The 24862-nt window shown below is 37.7% G+C and overlaps 1 protein-coding gene across 3 annotated transcripts in view; it reads left to right on the forward strand.

Moving 5' to 3' along the window:
* DICER1 (dicer 1, ribonuclease III) overlaps window positions 1–17582 on the forward strand; it is a 65791-nt gene extending 48209 nt beyond the window's left edge. For all 3 annotated transcript variants that reach the window (XM_080345136.1, XM_080345137.1, XM_080345138.1), the window contains 7 exons: window positions 32–815; window positions 2208–2363; window positions 6234–7119; window positions 9279–9547; window positions 12143–12305; window positions 12394–12469; window positions 12766–17582. In XM_080345136.1, the coding sequence (XP_080201262.1) occupies window positions 32–815; window positions 2208–2363; window positions 6234–7119; window positions 9279–9547; window positions 12143–12305; window positions 12394–12469; window positions 12766–12931 (2500 nt within the window). In that variant the 3' untranslated portion in view covers window positions 12932–17582. The remainder of the gene's footprint in view (window positions 1–31; window positions 816–2207; window positions 2364–6233; window positions 7120–9278; window positions 9548–12142; window positions 12306–12393; window positions 12470–12765) is intronic.
* Window positions 17583–24862: the final 7280 nt, after the last annotated feature.

The raw sequence follows: 24862 nt of genomic DNA on the forward strand, positions 1-24862 counted from the left end.
TTTTTAATAAAATCAGTGTGTATCTTTACAGATATCCTAACTTGGACTTCGGATGGAAAAAGTCTATTGACAGCAAATCCTTCATCTCTATTCCTAACTCCTCTTTAGTAGAGAATGAAAATTACTGTAAGCACAGCACAATTGTAGTCCCTGAAAATGCTGCACATCAAGGTGCTAATAGAACCTCTTCTGCAGAAAACCATGACCAAATGTCTGTGAGTTACAGAACATTGCTCAATGAGTCACCCAGTAAACTCCAAATTGATGTCTCGGCAGAACTTGCAGCAATTAATGGTGTTTCTTATAATAAAAATCTTGCCAATGGCAGTTGTGATTTAGTTAACAGAGACTTTTGCCAAGGAAATCAGCTGAATTACTGCAGGCAGGAAATACCTGTCCAACCAACTACCTCATATCCCATTCAGAATTTATACAGCAGTGAGAACCAGCCCAAGCCCAGCAATGAATGTACTCTACTGAGTAATAAATACCTTGATGGAAATGTTAACAGATCTACCTCAGATGGATGCCCCAAAATGGCTGTGACCACCAGTACTTCAAAAGCTATTAATCTTTCAAAAGGCAGAGCAGATACTGAAAAGAACCTTTCCAGTGGGTACTCCTCAAAAACTCTCGGTCCTAATCCTGGTCTCATTCTTCAAGCTTTGACTCTTTCAAATGCTAGTGATGGATTTAATCTGGAGCGGCTAGAAATGCTTGGTGATTCATTTTTAAAGCATGCCATCACTACATACTTGTTTTGCACTTACCCTGATGCTCATGAGGGACGGCTGTCATATATGAGAAGCAAAAAAGTAAGTAGTAACAATCCAATAATATTATGTAAGAGGCATGCTATAACAAGCCATATATATAAAAATTGTACTAGAAAATTGAATAGCAACAGGTTGATTTAATTTCACAACTTTACTAATTACACAATGAGTAGTGTGCATATTAGGAATAAAAATACAAGACTACAGGATTAATGTTGCCATAAGTGTGATTGGTTGAACTTGTTTTCTGCAGTTCATTTCAAAACCTAAATCAGCTTATTACCTGCCTAAGAAAGGGTGGGACTGAACAGAACTAAAAGTTCTGGGTTACTGAAGAAATTTAGTGAACTCAAAACTACAGTTGTATTGAGTAGAAGCTCTTTAACAGGAGTGCTTCAACAAGGTGTAAGAAGTAACATCACAGAGCCTTAGGCTGTAGCTTTATTTGACCTTTTATTTTTTTTTTTTTGCTCAATTAAGCTACTTTCCTTAAAATTTTAGTGTGGCCTTACAGGAACACTAAAAATGAATCCACAAGAAAAAAATCTTACAGAACTGTTGCATCAAAACTTTTGGAAGTATTTTGAGGTAAATGTAAACAGTATGGAGCAGAGTCTTCAGTTCTACTGCTGCTGGTTTTATATTCTGGAATAATCAATCATGAAAGTTTGCTTTGTTTAGGGTTTTTTCCTCACATAATGTGATAACTTGAATTAAATGCTACTTCTGATAAAACACATCACTGAGAATTAAATGATTGAGTAGTTCAATCTTGGAAAATAAGGAGGGCTAAATAAATTGCACAGTTCAAATAAAGCAAGTGATTGAATCTTCAAGTTCAAATTTCAAGACTTTTAAAAGAAGCATGGAAAGTTTGTTTAAAATGAGAAATAAGTATCAGAAGTTGATAGCTAAAAAGGAAAACAAAGTACATTTGTGTGAGCGTGCTTTTTCCTCTTCCCTTTAAAATATTTAAAAGAATTTTAGAGGCTATCCGAATAACGTCTGGATGATAACTTAGTAAGATTTGTTATATGGAACTCTTTTAACACTTTCTACTGCCAAGGTTTAGGTCAATCTACCCGTAATAGCTATTATTTTTCATCCCAAATCTAGTCTGAATGTTGACTATTAATGCTGGTAATTAATGACACTTGTACAGCTTATATTTACTATTACTTTAAAACCAGCAATAATTTTATTTTGCAAAGATAATGTAATATGTCAGATTTCTTCAGCTGAAATTATCATAGCTAAAATGCTTGACCTTAAAAAGAAAAAGAAAACTGAATTCCCCTTTGAGAACTAGAGAACATGCCTAATGGTACAAGATTTGGCTTGATATGTAAAATTGTTTTGCTCCTTTTGCTTTTTAACTGATTTTCATGTAAATGTATGTCCAGAAGTTTACCAGAATGTTTTTTCTTGAAGGTCAGCAACTGTAACTTGTATCGCCTTGGAAAGAAGAAAGGACTGCCCAGTCGTATGGTGGTATCAATTTTTGATCCACCAGTCAATTGGCTTCCTCCTGGTTACATAGTGAACCAGGACAAGAGCAACACAGATAAATGGGAGAAAGATGAAATGGTAAGACTTCATTTAACTATGTTGAGGTGTAATTATTTGTGCATCAGTATTCTCTCACCTCTGCCTCCTCCCCACCCCCAGATATTTTGCAGTTTTCAGTAAAATAACATAAATCTATATCATTGTTTCCGTTCTAAAATGTCATTGTAACTTATGGAAAATGAGAGGAAAACCAATCCTGAATAGAACCCAAAGTACTGAACATCGTCCAGTAATGAGTGTATATATTAATAGAAAAACAGGGAAGAAAAACATTTTCCATGTAGTTAGCATGCTCTGAGGAGTTTTTCTCAAATTTCTCTTGGAAATTTTAGATGGAATTATCATTACTGGTTATGTTGTAATATATACAGACAAAAGACTGTTTCATTTTAATAAATAATGAGTTAACTTTTAGAGAACATATGAAAAGGAGTTTCTGGTTTTCATAGTGGTGAGGCAGAAGGAGGATTAGAACTGTCTTGAAGATGTTCAGTATTGTTTGCTGTTGGCTAAACCAAGGGTATGACTGAGAGCTCCTTCTCATCCAAAATACGATGTTGGCTTAGTCACCCTCACTGTCTTATCACCAAAAGCTTCAGATTGACAGATCTTAATGAGGAACAATTCAAATTATTTTCTAACTAAACTCATTGTATTTTGAGAGTAGAAGTGCATGTCGAAGAAATATCACTAATTGAAGTAGTCAGTGACATAAAGTGTTTGAGACCAGTTTGGAGGTTGGGGGAAGGGGATGGAAGGATTTTTTTTCTTTTTCCCAATTCTGAAGACCTTGCTTGGATTATGGAACCAGCAGAGGGCACATGAGAGAACTGTTATGTAGAGGCACTGTGCAAATAAATGTTTATTGCAGAATAAAACTACGTGATTATTGTGGTTCTGTATTGTGCCAAGATTTCATCTCAAAGAGACTTACTGCTTTTGAATAGCTTTCAGTTCTCCATAGCTTTTCAGTGGCCTCTTCTACTTTGCTAGTCACTGTTTATTTGTAAACAACCAATAAGTGGTTTCTTTGTGCCAAGTAGATATTTGGCTTTCTTTGGATGTGAATTTCATTCTCTATCCATGGACTGATGGCCTGTGACTGGGGCTAGAAATCTCATAATTACAAATTATTACAAAAAATCCTAGTAAAATGTTAGTATTTTTTGTGTTACTGAGCTGAATTAAGGGGAGGGATCTTCCTTTGTTCATTTGACCAAATAGCTGATTTCCAAAGACCATGAAAAAAGTACATACATCAGAGGTGTCAAACTCATTTTCACCAGGGGCCATATCAGCCTTGCAGTTGCCTTCAAAGGGCCGAGTGTAATTTTAGGACTTTAAAAATGTAATTACTCCTACATTTATACCCCTGACTTACATATATTTATCTTCAGCGTGTAAGTGGCCATTACTTATTCAAAATCAATCAAGTATTTAAGAAAAGGTTCGTTCTTCTGGAGTTCATTCTTGATTTGTTTTTGAAATGCTGTCTAATGATGAAGCAATCAGCTATCAGAATTACTTCCTGGCTCCTTTACCTACTATTCATTTTCAAAAATTACATTTTTTTTATTTAATACAAGAAACTATGTGTAGACAATGTTAGAGTAGTTCATGTACCTGTCCTGCTAAGTAAAATTAATTTGATTTTGAGAAACCTGTGAATGAAATTTTAGTAAAAATGAAATTATTATTTATTAAATCATTGCAAAAACAGATACCAAAATCTGTTTAGAATCATCCATGTAGACATGTCTCACTTAGTGTATTTTTATTTCACTGAAATATTTCACAGGTAGTGTGTATTAAGAAAAAAATAAGCACTAAAATAACTAATTCAAACCAAAATTTTGTTATCTCTTTCTGATCAGTAAAGTTACAGAAATTCCTTCTGTGTATATGCGAGATGGGTAATGACAACAGCAGAAATTATTTGGGCAAAACATCTACTCTATTAATTTCTATAGACATTTATATTTCCCTTTCCTCTCATTACTAAACCTGACTAATCCTGCTCCACCCCGATGAAGAACATCGTGATCTGTTTGATCCTTAGATGGTTTTGCATGCTGCCTGGTGCACCTTAGAGCTGCCATTCATCTGCACCTCTGGAGAGTTGTGCCCTTGGCCCAAAAGGAGAGGTCCCCAGTGGTAGCATCTGGTTCAGAGGTTTCCAAGATTGACTGGTGGAGACCTACAACATGATGTACCTAGACTGAGGACAGATCTAGGCTGCTTCGCTTGATTTGAAATGGTATTGGCTTTCAGGACTCAATCCAGAAAAGCTCTTGGAATCTGCTCTTGCTCCTATCAAATGCAGGGGCAGAATTCCCACTGACATCAGGGATGCTGGGTTGAGCCTGTGAATAGTCCTCTTCATGTTAGAAAGACCACTTGTGGATTTAGCAAATATGTTTAAGTGCTTTCCTGGATTGGGGCCATGGCAAATTGTGCAGCATTGTGTAGAGCTTGGGCATATCTGTACTCAGGTTGTAATTTACATCAGTCCATACCAATTTGCTCAATATAGGCAGGGGAAAGACATAAGACATCAGTAGTTTTACTGTTGTGGGTATGTATGTAAATATTAGAAAATTGGTGTCAACTTTAACTTTTCTTTTAATTAGTTAAGACTATAAGTATAGCCTGAAAAAAACAAACAAAAAACACCACAACACACACCAAAAACCACAAGCAAACAAACAAAAAAAAAACCACCACAAAAAAACCAAACTTGAAACAAATATATACTTGTTTAAAGGACAGGATTAATACTAGTTGCCTTTGCATTCAGTTATTATCCTATTTCAGGATTTAATGTATATGCCAATTTTCAGTTTAAAAACAACAAAAACCCATATTACAGAAGTGTGCCCTTTTTTCTGCTTTTCCATTTTTAGACCTGCTATACTAAGTTCCTGGTAATATTAAATGTATGACAAACTGTAGAGATGTCATGTTTGTTAAAATTAGGAACCATAGTGCAAGTTTATAATTCTTACAGAACCAAAAATTTGCCTATACCTAACAAGTAATAAGCAGCAAGATCACTTACTGAGTTTTCAACACATGTAGTCAAGACTGTCACCCAGATAAGCATTACATTCTTGCCAACTAACTGCTATAGATTCTCTTGTATGATCTGTAATATAAAAATCACCTGCACTGATTCACTAAGCTTTTTAGTGGTTGCCAAGTAGACTGAATTAATTTGCAGCTATGTTTGAGAGCATAGATGATTGTATTTTGTTGCTTCAAGTGATGATTATTGAGGGACCTGGGTAAGGAAGTTCTTAGTTGTTTCGCTGAATGTGTTCTGTTTGTGTGTCCCAAAATTGAGATTATGATTGTGACTACAGTAAACCCTGCAAGCCCCTTAATATTTGCCATAGAAGGATGTTGAAAGAATCTTCAGGCTTACATTGACTGAACATTTGTAATAGCCTTACTTAGCACCTAGAGAGAAGGATGCACCCAAAACTGTTTGTATTTCTCTAAATCCGTTAATTTAAAATTATTTCTTTTGTTCACTTTGGCTTGCAAGCATATAGTGTTTAGTGGTTTTAAAGTTAATTCTATGTGGGTCACATTCAAGTATAAGCATGAGTTGCTATGAAATGCAGCATATGTTATATGTAGAACATATGATATTGTAGGTTAGTAATAAAGGATTTTGTATTCCAGGACAATTATTCTAGTCTTAAGATGCAAGTGTTAATTGAGGTTTTATTGTGCATCTGATCAGACAATGTAATTAGCAACATTAATTAAAAAAAATCCATCTTGTTATTAGCAGAAAATACTCATATCTTGCTCTTCGGACAGTTCTGGAATAAAAGTTACTTATTTCCCTCTTCAGTACTGTATTTTTGTGTTCTTTCATAGACAAAGGAGAACCTGTTGGCTAATGGTAAACTTGATGATTATGATGATGATGATGAAGAGGATGAAGACCTAATGTGGAGGCTACCCAAGGAAGAAACAGACTTTGAAGATGATTTTCTGGAGTACGATCAGGAGCATATCAAATTCATTGATAATATGCTAATGGGATCAGGGGCTTTTGTGAAGAAAATTTCTCTCTCTCACTTTTCAACCACTGATTCAAACTATGAATGGAAAGTACCCAAAAAGTCATCCCTGGGTAACGTTCAGTTTTCATCGGATTTTGATGATTTTGACTACAGCTCTTGGGATGCTATGTGCTACCTGGATCCTAGCAAGGCTGTTGAAGAGGATGATTTTGTAGTGGGCTTCTGGAATCCATCAGAAGAAAACTGTGGTGTTGATGCAGGAAAACAGTCTATCTCATATGACTTGCATACAGAGCAGTGTATTGCTGACAAGAGCATTGCAGACTGTGTGGAAGCCCTGTTGGGCTGCTATCTGACCAGCTGTGGTGAAAGAGCTGCTCAGCTTTTCCTGTGTTCACTGGGGCTGAAGGTGCTCCCTGTAATTAAAAAGACTGATTGGGAAGGCGCTTTGTGTGCTACCAGAGAAAACTGTAACAGCGAGCAGAAAAATTCTTCACCGAACTCGTTTTCTGCTTCTGTAGCTAATTTGGAGCCTTCTCTGTATAAAGACCTGGAGTATGGCTGTTTGAAGATTCCACCAAGGTGTATGTTTGATCACCCAGATGCTGAAAAAACCCTAAATCACCTTATATCTGGTTTTGAAAACTTTGAGAAGAAAATAAACTACAGTTTTAAGAACAAGGCTTATCTTCTTCAGGCATTTACTCATGCCTCCTACCATTATAATACCATTACTGGTAAGTTGTCTTAAATTATTTTTTTGTTATATCGTAAATATAAGAGAAGTAGTACAGGTTGTGTTCCCAGACAGTCTTTTTTCAGACATCATGTGTTACTCTAAGAAGTTCCTAGTCTCTGAATACAAAATCTTAGAAAATATTTTGCCCCTTATTTAGAGGGGGATACTTCTTGAAGCTGTATCTCAATGATTATTCATATTTTGACTTGATACAGATACAAGATTTACTGAAGCCTAAACAAGTTTTGGGAAAGAGCAGCGTTTTTCATCTCTGGTGCTGTATCACTAGTTATATATGACTGACATTAAACCCTCCTTTAGCTGAAATTAGTTCTTGTAGAACTCTGGAAAATTGCACTGTGCTTCTAGAAGTAGCGATCATTCTTTGCAAATATATTTAGCAAATCTGTTCCATAATTTGTTCCCAAGAATATTTCCCTTTGACTGTACTTTTGAAGATTAAAAGTAGACTATACAACTTACATTAGCTGAACAGTCTATAGGATAGTGAAATATGGAGACTTCCATTTGAAGTTGTGAATTGCAAGGCTTAATTTAAATCTAGGCATTTCATTGCGTAAATATTTAAAGTCAAAATTTGAAGCAGTTGACTAAATCAGACTAAATATTAATTTCAGGTTAACTGTTTAATGTTTCTGTACATGAACTGAAAAGATTTTGCAGCAGTACAAATTTGTATTTCTGTAATCTTTAATTACTTTTGCTTATACTAATTAATTTAGTATTCTTTCATTCTAAAACTTTAAATATTTTCCTGTGATAACACACAATAAAAAGCAAACCGTGGTGAAATTCCAACTCTATTTCTAGTGAATGGCAGATTCCTGTGTGGTCAGCAGTCTAAATTTTTCCTAGTGGTGAACTGGTTCCTTATTCCAAGAAGAAAGCTTTGCTTTAATTAAAGAAATAAGTCATTTTGAAATGTTAGTACATTGAGAAACAGTTCTGACAACACATTGAAATGCTCCTTTGGTATTTCATTTTAGGTAATATAACCCACATATATATTTACTTTTGACAAATATTTCACAAAACATATAGAAAATAGATGATTCCTTTTTATTCGTGTGCTAATGGAGAGAAACCTTGAGGCCTAGTGTCCAGATGAAATTACATTATTGGTAGCAGAATGTTTTGATTCCATTTCTATTTACCAAGTAAGACAGCTGTGAGTTGCTGTTACCTGTAGCTTTTCTCTTAAGGAGTAACTAGCAGTTGAGATCTGGCAGCATCTATGTTCAGCTGCTGGAAAAGCAACTTAGTATTAGCTATTTCCCTCTCATGTTACTTTTGTAGTAATTTTGTCTTTCTTCTTTCTCTACTAACCTATCCCTATTTGCTTTCAACAGGCACTTTTGCTTTTGTTCATATTCTAAAACCAGACCTCTGTAGCTCCGTTTCTGTGTCCCCTGACAATTTTCCGAACAGCAAAGTCTTGGCAATTTTAGTTTCCAGTTAAGACAACCCATTCTGAATGGGAGTCTTTGCTCAGTGCTTTTTAAGAAATTTAAATGTGTGGCAAATTAATTAAAAATCTTAGATTGTATGTTCCCCCTGCTTTTAATACTTTTGGTTTTTTGAGGCTTAATTGTTATGGTTTTCAGATCAGCCTGCTGGTGGAATCCCTTGATTTTACTTTTTGATGTTTCTCAGCACAATGTAAAAATCTTGAGTAAAATCATTAATTGATTATAAACACATTTGTTTTGCTGGCCTGACAAATTAAGATTGGGTTCAAAAGTGACTTTATGATTAGATATAACTTCTGGTTTTTCTATTTATTTTTTTGTTTGTTTTGAGTTGGGATTTTTTGTTTGGTTGGTTTGGGGGGGTGGTTTTGTTTGTTTTTGTTTGGGTTTTTTGTTTGTTTTTTTGTGTGTGTGTGGGGGGGTGTGTTTGTTTGTTTATTTTGGGTTTGTTGTTGTTGTTTGGGGTTTTTTAATATTTCAATAACACTCTTTTTAAACACGAAAATCCTGTTCTGAAAAAACTCCAGCTTGTCTTCTCTGAGCATTGGTTAGTTTGTGGAATTTATATGGCAGCGTACCAAACCTCCTATCCAGAAAGGCCTGGAAAGAATGTGTGTGTTAAACTTAATTGTATTGTTTTACATTCTTCTATTTCCAATGCTTTAAGATTGTTACCAGCGCTTAGAATTCCTGGGAGATGCAATTTTGGACTACCTCATAACCAAGCACCTTTACGAAGACCCACGGCAACACTCTCCAGGAGTTCTTACTGACCTACGATCTGCTCTAGTCAACAATACCATTTTTGCATCGTTAGCTGTAAAGTATGATTACCACAAGTACTTCAAAGCTGTCTCTCCGGAGCTGTTTCATGTTATTGATGACTTTGTGCAGTTTCAAATGGAAAAGAATGAAATGCAAGGAATGGATTCTGAGGTTAGTGATGTAGAAGAAATGTATCTGATTTGAAGCATGTCACTGGATTTCTTAGCGTGATGCCCATTTTTGTAATGTTTCAGTTTTACACACACAACAGCCATAGAAGCAGGCTCTCAGTAATAAAGCCTGCAATATGCAAGGTAAAATACAATCTTCAGAAATTGAAAAGTTAGAACATTCAGAAAATAATCAAATAGAAACTAGTTTGCCTCTAGATTTTTCTGTGATGCTTGATTTTAGCCACTATTTTGCTTTTGTGGTGGTGTTAGAACAACATGTTGGGGGGGAACACTTAGCTTGCTGTTGTCACTGACACGTTGGAAGCACTACTGTGCTATAAAATTGTGACAAAGCATTACTAAGTCACGTAATGCTGACTCAGGATGTCCATTCAACATCATGAACAATACTACCTTGGCACAATGCTGGGATTACTTCATGTGGCACACTGACAGATATTTCCACTGTTTTTCATGTGACCATTTCTGTAAGAGCAGGTGTCATTGCACTGTGCTCAGGGGTCTTTCATATGCTCCCTGCTAGCCAGGGAAACATTATGTGTGTCGTTCAAATAAGCCACTTGAAAAATAGTGTAACTGAAGACTTCCAAACTCAGATCATATCTGTGCCATGCAGGAGAGGTAATGATAATGAACATCTGTTTGCTAGAGAATAGACTAAAACTAACTCATTTAGATGAACTGATCAGAAAATGTATGAGAGCAAGGGCCTTGCAAGTCAAATTCTAATCAGAGTCCTGGAAGAGATGGACTTTCTCATTATCCTTTCTTTAAAAGTTGTTATCCAATAGCTATTTCTAGTAGTTTGTCTCCTGAAAAACTGATCAGTCTCTTATAAAACATTCTGAGAATACTGCAGCTCTAAATAAACACGTTATCTTTGTCTTTAGTAATTTATTCTTTCTGATATACAATTTAAAAGCTTGGGAAGCAAAATACTTCAGTTACATAGATGTGTTTATAGCTCATGCGCTCTGTTGCAAAGTGAATTCCATATGTCTCATGGAAAGGTTCAAGAAAACATTGACTAATAAATTTGTCACTGAGATGTAGAGAATATAAATTATTTTATATCAGAGGCTTAAACTCTGTTACCAGTTTTGTTTTCTTCATAATATGAGTGAAAAGGCTGAATACTTACTTTAAGAGCTTATAGTAGTGATTTTTAGCTTTGTTCAGTTTTTGTTGGTATGCAAAAAGATTGCCTAGAAACTTCCACCAAAGTTGCAACCAAATTGTGTGATAGCTGTTTCAAATAAAATTCTTGTTTCACTCTCCCCTACGCCTGCTCCCTATCTTGGTCTGGCACTGAATTACTGGAACTCTTATTTCATCAGAGTTAATGCAAGAGTCTTTGTTTCTTCAGTTCGTGCCAGCCAGACTGGTTTCCATGTGTGTCTCCACGTCATCTGCTTTTCTTTTTTCAAATCTCACTCCTGAAACATCTGTTGTCCCTTGCCTTATAGTTCATAGTTTCTCTCCCCTTCTGTTATTTCAGTATAACTCAGAAGTGCGGCACTTTGCACTTGGTGTGAAATGTGCTATTCAGAAGAGTTGAGTTTGGTTTTTAAACCTCAAAATTCCCATTTGGAATGTGTACACATCAAGTCTAACTTTTTGTTTGATTTATTTTAGGTAGAAATATTGAGTGGGACTAGTTTGCAAAGTAGTACAGTGACGCTTAAGAGGAGAGAATCGACTTTAAAACTCCAAATAGGGGCCAGAGGGAGAGAGTAGCTGCTGGGGGAAGAGACTGACGTACTTATTTCTCTTTAGCCAGAGGACAGTAACGGTCAAAAACTTTGTTTTCAGCTTACTTTGTTTGGACTTAGGTGAATGTGTATTAGATATATTTGAGTTATTTTTCCATAAAGGATTAGATTAACTCAAGACCTTTAAGACGTATACTGTAAGTTTAGTTTTAATAATTAGAATAGGCTGTTGTCTGAAATTAGTAGCATAGAAGAAAACACTGCCTGATGCATTTAAAAGTATCTAAATATGCCTGTTAGTTCAGGCTGATATTGCTAGTTATCAGTTATTTATGGCTTGTTTTACTAATGCTGGTTTCATGCTTGTCGTCTGGGGTAAATGAGGTAAGGAAAAGTACAGGCGATTTTCATCCAGAGATTAGACTTACAGATTTTAAAGTCTCATTCTAACAGATATTTAATGTATGAACTCTTCCTTTGTTACGAGTAGCTTTCTCATATTAACTGATAGAGACAAGTCTGTTTCTTATTGGAAAAAACAGACCCCTGGTGAAATCCTACAGAATTATTTCAGGAGGAATTCACAAAGCATATAAGGTCTCTGTACGCAATGGTGGTTGGGATTTTTTTTTTCGCATTTGAAAAATGATATATCCAGCAATTTGGTTTGGGAATAAAAGAACTATTTCACTGTGGAAAGTTGTCAATGAAAAACTTAAAGGAAGCAGCTCGGGATAGGATGTGAGAGAGCTTAAATTTCTGAAGATCTTTGTTTTATTTTAAAAGAAGTAATTGTTTCTCTCTTTTCTCCTCCCCTTCTCTCTCCCTCCCCCTCCTTGGCTTTTTTTAATTGCAAACAGCTCAGAAGATCTGAAGAAGACGAAGAAAAAGAGGAAGACATTGAAGTACCAAAGGCCATGGGGGATATATTTGAGTCCCTTGCTGGTGCCATTTATATGGATAGTGGAATGTCTTTGGAAATGGTTTGGCAAGTGTACTATCCAATGATGAGGCCATTAATAGGTATTGTCAGCTTTCAGAAAAAAAAATAATTAAGTGCCATCTGCTATGAAGAGAACAAAGCTAAATATTTTATTTTTTCCCCAAATAGAAAAATTTTCTGCTAATGTGCCCCGTTCACCAGTGCGAGAGCTGCTGGAGATGGAGCCAGAGACAGCCAAATTTAGGTAAGAGAATATTTCCTTTGGTATACGCTGCCATAAAATATTTTTAAGCTGTGCTTCATAAACTACTGAGGATTTTTAAATGTCAGGAATTACTTTTAATTTCTGTTGCACTAAACAGCTAGCATGGTCATTTGTTCACTGATTTTTTATTTCTTTACCTTGCATACCTTTCTGAGAAAAGTAATGATTTCTGTTAAACTTATACTGCTTTAACAGCTGTAGAAAAGAGAACGTAGGTCTCTGTTCTAATGTTAACTTGCCTAGGCAGTAAGTAATTCTTGTGTATATTTTTGCAGTCCTGCAGAAAGAACTTACGATGGAAAGGTCAGAGTAACAGTGGAAGTTGTAGGAAAGGGAAAGTTTAAAGGTGTTGGCAGAAGCTACAGGATTGCCAAATCTGCAGCTGCGAGAAGAGCACTACGAAGCCTCAAAGCAAATCAACCTCAGGTCCCAAACAGCTGAGACTCCTCTTAAAAATAAATAAAATGGGGGAAAAAAACCACATACAGATAAAGCAAATGTTTAAAAATGTTGATGTTGAGAGGAACAAATTGGAAGACAGAATTTAAAGTTTGTTGGATAACAAAATAGATAACAAAGCATTTAACATGTATAAAATTTTGGAACTAATTGTAGTTATAGTTTTTTGCGCAAACACAATCTTGTCTTCTTTCCTCACTTCTGCTTTGTTTAATCACGAGAGTGCTTTAATGATGACATTTAGCAAGTGTTCAGAATAATTGTTGTCAGGTCTTTTTGGTTTACTTTTATTGTCAGTACAGCTTTGCTTAGTATTAGAAGGCCAGGGATCTTATGCCTAATGCAGTTGCTAGATTTATATATAGTAACCTTGAAATTCTTCAATCTGTGCACTAGTGCCAGTCATAAAGCAGTTGATAAACTGTACTGGATGATTTGGTATAAGAAAGAATAAGTGTGCCAGTATTCCTTTTTTTTTTCCTTTTTTTTTTTTCCTTCTTCTCCATGTCATCTTTTGACATTAAGATGACATTCCCAATCATTATTGCACTTATTTGTTAGGGACAGATTTTAATTGAAATGGCTGGCATACTGGTAGAATGAAACTTCAGTTTCCTTATGCCACACAGTCTTGCATAAAAAAAGGTTCTTGCCTTAAAAATAAATAAACCCTCATTAATAATCTTTAATTTCTGATCTCTTTTGGAACAAACTGTTTTACATTCCCTTCATTTTGTCGTGCATTTTACAATGATACAGCTCTATATTTACAGTACAACTCATTACTATAGCTGTGACTTATAACAGGATTATAATAGAAATTGTATTCATATATATGTAATTAGGTTATTTTTAACAATTCTGAGGAGGTGATTAGTGTACAATTTTTTTTTTTATACCATAAATGAAATATGGTCTTTGGCTAAAATTCCAATTTTACACAAACATGCAAGCTAGATAGTTCCAATACTGGAAACAGTAATGAATTGCACAGTGCAAACTGTCACTCTAACAAAAATAATCTTAGACATATCACACCTAAAATATGCTGCAGATTTTATAGTCAATTGGTTACGTATTTAACAAACAGAGCACCTTTACACTTAAGAGATATTTCCACGTAAATTTCTTACTGTACTTTTCAGAGTTGCATGCATATTTCACCTACCAAAGCTGTGCTGTTAAATAACATGAAAGTTGATGTTTGAGGTATAACTGCCGTACTTTTGATACATCTGTGATTTAGGTCCTTAATTTAGAGAAACTAGGTCATTGGTGTTTTGGTCTACTGGGGGCGGGGGGGAAATCATACTTTTATTTGTAGGCTTTGCCTATACTTCTTTAATTAGATTTTTGTAGGCACTCTTCACTTAAATACCTCAGTTCTGTTTTTCTTTTCTTTTCCTTCTTTCTTTTTTTTTTTTGCATGCGTTGTTTTTTTCTGTTTTGGTGCTATGTTTATATATTATGCTTGAAATTTTAATTTTTTGCACTGTAACTATGATACCTCTTAATTTACCTTTTAAAAAAGCTGTGGGTCTCGTATTCCCACCAATATCAGTAGAGGTTTGCTGCAATTTTGCCCTGTTAATTATGCTTGAAGTTTGAGAAAGCAGAGCAAGGTGTTTTAACGTTTTCCAGCACAATAGTTTGAACTTGATGCTGTGTCTTATGTATTAAATTACAAATAAATACTGTATTTCCTGCTTTTAAACCCTATTCCTTTCCTCACAAATGCACACTAAAACAAAACAAAAACTGTCAGCTCTTGCTTTCTTAATAAACAAACAAACAAAAAAGCCTTTGTGACAAGGAGTAGACATTAAGCTTTTCTGAAATACAGTTCTCAAAAGTTCTTATATTTTCTATCTCAGTCATTTTTCATTCTGCAAAAAAGACCGTTCTTGTATTTGAAAGCAGCATTGTTATAGCGGTCAGACCAAGAATTAAAATAGTAGCTTACAAAAAATTCTAGCATATTTGTTTGGTACTTCAGTCACGAAAGTACAACAAGGAAGTATAAGACCTGCAAGTCTCAATGTGTATGAAATGAATGTGAATGAGACAGAACACTGAAAACATGGATCTAAGTTGTCGAAGGTAAATTGCTTTGAGTTAACTGTTTGAAAAAAAATCACCTATTTAAATTATAGCTCTTTCCTCATGGTAGAACTGAAGTTTCTTAGAGAAAATACATGATTGGTAATGGTAACAGTTCTGTGTTTCTGGCCAGACATAAATCAGCAGATAAGAACAAAGCATCTAGAAAGTCTTGATAGTTTTAACTGCATTACGATAAACTAAAATTTCAGTTGGTCTTTGAATGCCTTGAATTCCATATTGGCTGTTACAAGGTTGTAGATTCTCAGGGGTTTCAGGTAATTATTTGCATAAAGTGCTGTAGGGTGTTCTGATGCCAAGAATATTAAGTGAACTTGCTCTGTGTTTCAGAATAGTTTAATGATCACTTTGTTACTAAATAAAGCCTACAAATTGGAAGTCTGAAATATGTAGTGGCTGACTATAAAGTAGTTTCTGCTGCTCATGCATTTTTAAATGCTTTTAAGATGCCGCAATTTTTTTCCAGTGTGACCTCATTGAAATATTTTTTATCCTTTGAGATAGAAAATTCATATTAGTTTCCATGTTATACATCTGTGTGTTTTACCCTACAGTTGATATGATTTTGATATTGGACAGTGTATTCTATTAAAGGCCTAAATCTGATCATTTGAAGGTTGGGATAGAAATCACTTGACATGCTATAAGCACAAGTGTAAGTGGACTGTTGCAACCCATCTTCAAAAGCAACCACACGGGCTCATCATAAATAGTGTGGGGGTTAGTTGGCATGAACCTTGTTTTATTTTTTTATCTAAGTCCTGTTATACTGTACTTTAAACAGTCCTCCTAACTATGCTGCATTTTTATTTTTATGGCTTTTTTTTTTGCGCTGTTCTGTTCATGTAGCACAAATAAGCATTGCACTTGGTACCATGCTTTACCTCATTTCAAGGAAAAAATACTTAACAGAGAGGAAAAATGTGGTTTGGCCTTGCTGCTGTTCTGATTTACTGAATTTGAAAATGATAATTATAATGCCTGCAATGTGTCATTTACTTGCACAACTTAAATAGGTCATTTGTAATGTCTGTGGCATTTTTACTGTATGTGGAAAAATACAACAAAGATGTGTAACAACTCTTGATTGTATTTTTAAAGCTATTGTTTCTCTACTACATCATTTTACTGTTATGTGAAGTAATTAAAATTAGAATGACCTCTGACACTCCAGTAATTATCTCTGAAGAAACCAACATATTATGCGTATAATGTAGTTTTTGTGAGAAGACAGCCCCTAGTAGTATGGTCAACCTCAACTAAATAGCTCCTCAGTCTGAATATTGAATGCTCAGTAGTGACTTGTGAAGCGTTTGTTCAGCTCGATGCTGCTAAAGTCCATACAGAAAAAAAAGCCTGCTATTTTTAAGTCTCATGACACAATAGTATGTTGTGACTGCAGAGTACAGAACTTGGACGAGAACCAGTTTCCATGCTGGGGTGGAATGTAGCGGTGGCCCAGGGATGAGGTGCCGGATCCTCGGCTGGTGCAAATTGATGTGGTATCATTTTAACTGATGGAACTGCATTCTTTTACATATCTGAAGATCTTGTGCTTATATGTATGTTGCATAGTTTGGGTTTTCCTCCTTGTAAGCGAATATAGAGCTAGAAACTGGAAAATGTGATTCTTATGTTACTGCCTATGACATAACTATGCGACGCGCATACGTTGGTATAGAAAGTGAAATCTTTGCATCCCAGTCACAGCAGCACACGTAGCCCGAGAATGACAAACGGCACCGTGGTCTGCTGTGAAACTGCACTTGCCTTTATCTGACAGTATTCTGAGTTTGTGTGTTTTGAGTGGGGTTCCCTACAAAAACATTCTAATGGAAATCTCTGTATTTGTTACGTGAGTAAAGCAAGAAGGATTTTGATTTTTGGTATTTAATTACTGACATTGATCTTTTTCCAATTGCTCTAATTTTCAAGAAGTTAGTTTCTTTACTTTCATATTAGGTTTAAAAGTTAAAAACACTACCGTTCATGACCATGAAATGTAACCTAAATATCAACTGTAACTCAATCTGAATTATGTTAGCAAATATCTAGAGGTCATTGTAGTATACTCCACTAGCAGTTAAAATTAACTTCTGTCAAAGCTAACTATGTTTCTTAAAAATAAATTTTATCCAATAAAGTCCTTGGGTTTTTTCCCTCTTTTATTTGAATGGCAACCACAGACTACTTTAATTGCTTTATAGATGCACTCAGAATTTACTGCAGCAGCAAGTTGGAGAGAAAAATGTTTGTGAACAAGAATTGGAAATTGCAGGCATTTTTATTGTAAATAGTTCGACTGAAAAGATGGTTAAAATCAAGTAGAATGAATGACAAATATAATTTGATGGACAATAAAATATTTACCATCACATGCTGCAGCTGTCTTTAAGGGACATAAAATGTAATTCATTCATACTGTAATCATGCTGCAGAAGTTTGCAATCTGCACCTTATGGATCACAATTACCTTTAATAGTTTTTTGTAATAATTGTAGCTGAGTATATCTCCAATAAAGTTATGGTCTGTTCACCTTGTATTGTCTGTTTGCTTTTGTTTTTAGTTCCTTTTAGTCTTTCCATAAATCTTCTAGAGTTTACAAAATATTACTTTTCCGTCTTGGTCTAAATAAAGAAAAAATTGTGAAGACATTATTTCTTGACCTTGTTTAAAGACAAGTCTGCTTGTCTCTTTCCTCTGATGAATGAACTGTCTTCATAGCTATGTGGACTCTTAAGGGACACTCAGGTTAAAAATGATGATGTACGTGCTATGATTTGATCTCTGGGTTGACCATTTTACCTGCAGTGTTTCTGCTGGAGCTGGGAGGCCCCAGAGCATGAGAGTTCAGTAACACACAGTTCAACACATCTTTTAAGAACAAGTTAATCTTTGCTTATAGTCTCAAAATTAATAAAATTTATTTTAATTATTTTTCCAGTTGTTTTCTATTAGTATTTCACTTACGCTAAATTTCAAAAGCCTGTTTGTGGAGTGTTTTGACTGGCTCACCAGCATCGTGCTTGTGTTTTACAGAGATGAGCCAGACGTGTCCAGTCAAAGATCAGGAGTCTCCTTTTTAGAAAACTTCCCAATGCAGCGGTCAGTTTCTGGACATTGCAAGGGGCAACTTCTACCACATGTTTGCTCTTAGCCAATAGAGAAAATCCTGCAGAACTGCTGATAGGCATGGTGGTACCTTCTTCTGGGACTTGGAGGAGGACCAAATCACCCAAGTCTTTCAATGGTGTCAGTTTGTTCCCTGTCTCAGCTGTAATGATGCAAGCAATTCTCAGTTGAGAATCCTGAGGAACTCTGTGGATCTTCTGTGGCTTTCCAGTCCATTTTCCCCTTCTATGTTCCCCCCTGATGCTGAGGGCACCAGTAGGTAAGGCCCTTTAGGCTCCAGTGTGTAGGCTAGTGAGCTGTAGTAGGGGATAACAACACAACCGCTGACCCCAAGTTCTAGCAGCTGGATTAAATGAGAAGACTATTTCCTAAAATGTTCTACAGGAAAATAGGCCTGAAAATAATAATTTTTTTAAAAAGTTCCTTGTGGAGGAGGAACAAGATGAGGAGTGGCTGTCTAAACCAGAGTCCCAAAGGTCCATCCTCTGCTGGGCAGTAACGTGAAGCATCCAGAGTTCTCCAGAAAGTCAATGTGTAAAATTAATAAAGGTTCTGCGGCAAAGGCAGGTGAATGCATTTTTTCCCCAGTATGGGAGCATTACCTGTTTACTGTAGATTTTGAGTACAGCTTATTAGCAATGGTGTTGGAACTGCCTAACATAAAATAAAGATCCGTTTAGGGTTTTTTTAGAATGCAGCAATGACCGGGGTCTTCCTCCCCCATGAAGGAACATCAAGCTTGACTTAAAAAGAGGAATAATTAACTTTACTAAAGCTATAACATCAAAACACAAATTTTCAGATATTTACCACTATCCTGACAGGCCTCAGTGGCCACTCTATAGGAATTGAAAAAAGAATGTCTCTGTATCTGTCTGAAGAAGAGTTCCCAGGTACTGGTTTTCTCATCTTATTATAAGAATAGATGTTTCATAATTGCATCAATGAAGTTATGATAGCTATTTGGTTAGGTGTTATTCTTAAGTAAAACCATACAGAAAAAGGAATTTGAGCAAAAACTGAGAGGAATAAGTTTCTGAAAAGGTTTGCACTGAAAAATGGTAGTAACAAAGCTGATCATAACTTCAAGTCCAAAATCAGAGGAGCAGATTTGGTGCTTGGCTGGGCTTCCCTTAACACTTCTGCTGGAGTCCAGGTGCAGGATCTGCTCCTTAGAGGAAATCTCCGTCTCAGTGGACACAGGCTGTACTGACATGTAAGTGGGTTTTTTTATTCTCATAACTGTGATTATGTTCTTCCTTATTGTAGAACATGAACAATACTTTTATTTTGGTGAGGAAAATAACCAAGGACCTTTCATATGTTATGAAAATGGTATCATTTACTTTGCAGCTTAACCACTTCCACTTATCTGGCTTATATAATTTATTTTTCAACATTATTTTATATCTATTTTTTATTGGAAGCTTCATGCTAACTTTTAAATTGAATTAATTTTCTGTTAACTTGAATATTTCCTATAGTTTCAGGTTCCTGTCCAGCTCCCATTGAAGTCACTGGGAAGACTGGGGCTCTGTAATTAATGTGCGTTTGAACTTAACGCAAAAGTCCTTCAGATATAATAAGTGTAAATTCCAGATGTCAAGTAGAAGTTGAGAAACGCAGTGATGTGGAACAGCAGCCTCTTCTGCTCTGCTTCTGTTTTTGAGGCTTTTAAGTAAAAAGGGTGGCACATTTGCCAAGTACCTGCTTCTGAGATAGCCCACGTGTTGTAGTGAATATCCAGCTGCTGGGGCAACGTTTAGAGGGGAGGAAGGAGGGCAATCGTCCTCACAGCTTTTATTAACATCTAGGATGCTTCAGCTCACTTCAGGCTTGTGCTCTGCGGCCAGCTGCACCCGGGCTAACTCATCTCACCTGTCTCTTCTGCTTTCAGCAGGGGCACGTCAGCAGCCGCAGGGCACCGTTTGGTTCTCCTGCCCTTAGATCACCCTTTCAAAATGAGATGAGTTGAATAAGAGAGAAAGGGCCCTTTCTCCCCAGCCTGGGCCTGGCTCTCAGCTCGTGGGATGGATCCCACACTGTAGGCTGAAGCTGGAAATGTTTGTCTGGGGCAAAGAGAAGCAGAGATTGCATTGGGCTGCAGTGTGGCCAGGCAGTCACTGGTTACTCCAGGGTCACGTTCATTTCCTGCAAAGATGAGGATGATACCCCCCTTTACTGCCACTCAGCCTGGAGCAGGGAGTGAGTATGATCTCTTGCAGCTGTTCCAGCGTTTGTAGTAAAATGGTGCTGTTTGCAGACTTCACTTAACCAAACTCTGAAGCACTGAGCTGCAGGAGGGGACTGCAGGGTGGTCAGTCCAGTTTTCAAAGATACATTCCTTTGAGAAAGTAATTTTCATAGAGGTACTTGAGTGGCACTTTACCATGAGTTTTAGGGTAAGGTTTTTAACTTTGATGAGAATCTAAGTAACATAGAGGAAGAGCACTATGGTTGTGTGTCGCCTATTGCACAACTACTAGCATCGCACAACCATCAGTGAACACAGATATCATTAAACACAGACATCTCCTTCCATGTTCTTATACCACAGATATTCTTATACCACCAGACATTATTACTTTCATATGTTCACCCTCCAGTCACCTGAATTTAGACAAGGCCCTGGTGTCAGAACAACACCCTCCCTGCATTCAGTCAAGCCTCAGTGTCTTGATAGCCAAGATCTGCCCTATCCTAACACATCTATAGCAATTACTAGTATTTTGCAGCATCAGTTTTAGAGTTAAGAAATTATTGCTTTCAGGGTGATTCTAGCTGGAATAGCAGGGCATTATGTTCCTGCCAGCAACACTCATCACCTTCCTCTCAGCTTTACATAGTATATGTGCTCCAGCCAAAAGAGATCTCATTATACAAACAGGCATGGCACAAGCAGCCGCACTCCCTGTCTCAACTGGCTGCTGTGCAGGGCCGTGCCAGCAAAAAGCTCACTTAACACAGGGCAAAAGTTCCCAGGACTCTGCCTTAACAACCGTGTTGAAGTTGCTGGTGGTGGAGATGGGAAGGGATATGTGGAAGATGTAGTATCCTTTTTTTTCCTGGACCGAATGCCCTTGCTGATCTTTAAAAAGTTGCCTTTTGTGTGGAATCCACCAGCTAGAAGGGTTCCTGTGCTGAGCACTGAGCATGGCCTGCTGTGGGGGGCTGAGCTCCCACAGAGCTCCCGTGTCCCCAGCAGGTACAGATAGGCAGAGAAGGGCACTTTGGACCTTCCTGACCCACCCTGCAGAGCTGAATCAAACTCACATCCCTGTGCGTGTGCATTGCAAGGGTACTCCTTATTTTACTGAACATTTTGTTGCAAGCTGCTACATCAGTGTAAAATAGCCATACAGCAACCTCTGTGGAAGATTTCTTTTAATGTTGGCTTGTTGGCAGTTTAGCTAAAATGAAGGGTTACGTAATGCAGCAGCTAAAGAAATCGCAGCAGAGCCTATGGCACATAGGCTGCAGGAATTAAACTAAACACAAGTATGAAATCTATGCTAGATATATAACAGCTGCTTTTTGTATAGGATATGGTGTGTTGATGTGTGTCAGAAAATCCCAGAAACTGGAGTGACTGGGGCAAGGAATGATGGGGGACCTGCATAAATACCTGAGATGTATCAACAAATAGAGAAATTTGTAGGCTGGAAGTATTTATGAGAGGAAATGCTAAGATTTAGAGGCACACAAATACAGAGAGGAAAGGGAACAGACCTGGGCAACTCAGCTCTTAAATTAGCTCCCCAAAAAGGGGTGAGTGTTGTGGAGGAGAGCTGGGCAATGGTGGAAATGGGTAGAGCCAAAGTTGGCTTATTCCAGTATCAGGTTTTAAGGTGACAGCAGGACATGTGGGAGGGACTGAGACCAACTGAAGCAGAGCCATACAAGAAGGGTCGAGCTTGGCCACCAGGTACTGCAGAAGTCACTTATCAGTTTTTGCCACTTCCAATAAACTTAAAGCCTCAGGTATCCCTGAACTTAGTCCTCTGAGGTCCAAAATGTCCTGTGGTCCGGGACCTGAACATTGCCTCCTCCTGCAAGAGTTCAGAGCTTGTGACTCTTTGCATTGTCACTCCTGTGAGAGTTCCACGTTTTAACCGCAATAGCGAAAACTCTGTCTTGCATCTGACACAGGCTTGTGGGGAGAAGAGCTGTGGTCTGTCCTCTGTACACCAGTAAAGGTGCCGTTTCTGTGCCAGCCGTGCCACAGACAGCAGGCACAGGAGGGTTGTGTTTGGTAGGAGGGAAACTGGTTTTGCTGTTTAAGGTAAGACTATAGTTGTGGCCTTCTGGCATCACTCAGCATAAAACCCTCTGCTGTTTTTCACCTCATGATTATTCACATTGAGAACCATAATGGCTCATCCCCTATTGGCACAGTCTTCCGTGCTTTCTGAAAAAGCATCTCTGCCCCGAGCCTTGACCAAGATAACATATCTCAAACCAGAGAGAAGCAATTGCATCTTAGGATTTTTGTTGTCTGGTTGAAGTCTGGCAGTCAGGATTAAGCACACCAGTGATGATTTTCAGGGGACAGTTTTAAGCTTTCAACTGATTTTCTTGCAAAGCTAAAACTAACCTGATGTTTAGAAGTTGATTCCTCACTGTGATCAAAGACATTCTGAGAAGGTCCTGGCTGAGACCAGGCTGGAGATATTTGGGGCTGATGTGAAGCTGCAGGAGACTGCTTTGGGGTCAAGGTCCAACCAGGTCAATGGCCCAGACATAAATCCATTCACCTGCCAGATTTTTCTCTAAAGTTGCATTATTTTTGGATGGTTTCACCCACTTACCCACCACAGAGGTCTCCAGTCAGGGAGCTCCCATTGTCCTATGGTTTTCTGGAAGCGCAGCTGGGGTTGGGTTATCTTTGGGGAATCTGAGCAATGCAGTGTGACAATGCTAGAGATGGAACCTTCAGCTCAACTCCCTCAGCAGCCAGGGACTGTGCCGTGGGGAGGCTCATCCTGTTCCCTGCCCCCTGCCTGGGCGCTGGAGCCAAAGGCTGTGGCCTGACCCGACGGTCAGGACTTGTCACTGGTGGCAGGTACTGCAGGGATACCCCAAATCAGCTCATGTCCTGCCGTGGCTGCCTGTGCCCCTCCCTCGCCGGCAACTGGGGTTGTGCCTTTTACATTGTGCCCCGGAGGCTTCGATATGATTCTGTCCACTCCCCATTGCCAAGCATCTCTCTCGACTGTCAGCATTTATAACTGCTGTGACAATTTCCCTCCTTCCCGAACCCCCTCTCCACCCCAGAGGCAGCTGTATTTCCACAGCGAATGAAGCCAGTCCTGTATGTGCTTTGGGACCCTTTGGGAGAGAAGGTGCTATTGTATAAGATATTATTAAAACAGGAATCTGCATAATGGGTGATAAATTTTGACACTGTATGTTTAATATAATATGACGGTTGTAAATCCAGTGAATTACCATAGGTATTTGCTGTGCAGTGTGTTTATGAATTGTTTGGGCAGGTGTTTTTCAAGTCCCAGTTTTTCACATGAAATGTGAATTATAGGGCAGTTTAGTAGTATTCCTTACTAGACTCCAATATACCACAATTATGTGCATAAATGTTATCACTTGATGGCTGAGTTTGGTTTCTGATTAAGTCCATGTATAAGAAGGTAAATGAAGAAAAGCAGCACAGAGAAGAGATCTACAGAAGTAAACTTTTAAATCTGTCTTTGATCTCTTCCAAGCAAAAAGCAAATATCTTTTAAAGCTGCAGAAATCAATAGTTTTAGTATTGTTCAACTGTATTTTACATGTGCTTCCATATAGGTTAGAAGCAGTTTATTTTGATTGCAATAATGAAATGATTCTCTAAAAGTTTATATTCAATAGTTATACTATTAATATTTATTGATGTGAAGGGATATCTGTACTGCACATGTTGTTTGAATCAAACCTTGCTGGACAGTTTTAAAATCAGATCCAAAATAATGTAATTAAGGATTACATAGGGTCAGAATATCTTATTTTTATTTTTTACTGACTTCCACATAAAAAAGACTTATAAGACCTTGAAAAAACATTTCCCTCCTCTGAAGAAGGCAAAAGTGCTCTATTTCACTCTTCCATCTGCTTTTGTACTACGAGCTGAATCTCATCCTGCGCGGACATTACTGAACTGCACAGCAGTAAACTATCTAGAGGTCGGGCTAGGTAGAGGTTATTAAACTTAGTAACTGAAGAACACATCTTCTCCATCACTAGGATTTTGTGAGTGTAAGCTGGGCTGTCAGTAGTTTTATTAAAGCCTGTCACTGGTGTTCTTTGGGCTGTGGAGCCCTTTGCTTTTCACGTAGGTGTTTGCAGCACCAGTGGCCTTGCCGTGATTTATACACCTCTGCAGCCATTGCTGGCACCTTCCGGGCGAGCAGGACCCAGGGACACGTTTTGGAGGCTCTGTGCTCCCACGGCTCCATCTGACGTGCAGGGTGGCTGAAGGTGCTGGGCACCACCACCTGCATCTCCAAGCCCCGTCCTGCCTGGCTCGTGCCCCCCTGAGCACCCAGGAGCTCAGCACTGCCAGGATCAGACCCACCATTGAGCATAGCTGGATCTCACCACAGCGAAGTTACAAGCTGGTAGCTGGGGTGCGGGTTTACTTGAACGTGTACGCAAGGCGTTTGCAG

Source organism: Nesoenas mayeri (genome assembly GCF_963082525.1).
Source record: "Nesoenas mayeri genome assembly, chromosome: 5".
Taxonomy (NCBI): Eukaryota; Metazoa; Chordata; class Aves; order Columbiformes; family Columbidae; genus Nesoenas; species Nesoenas mayeri.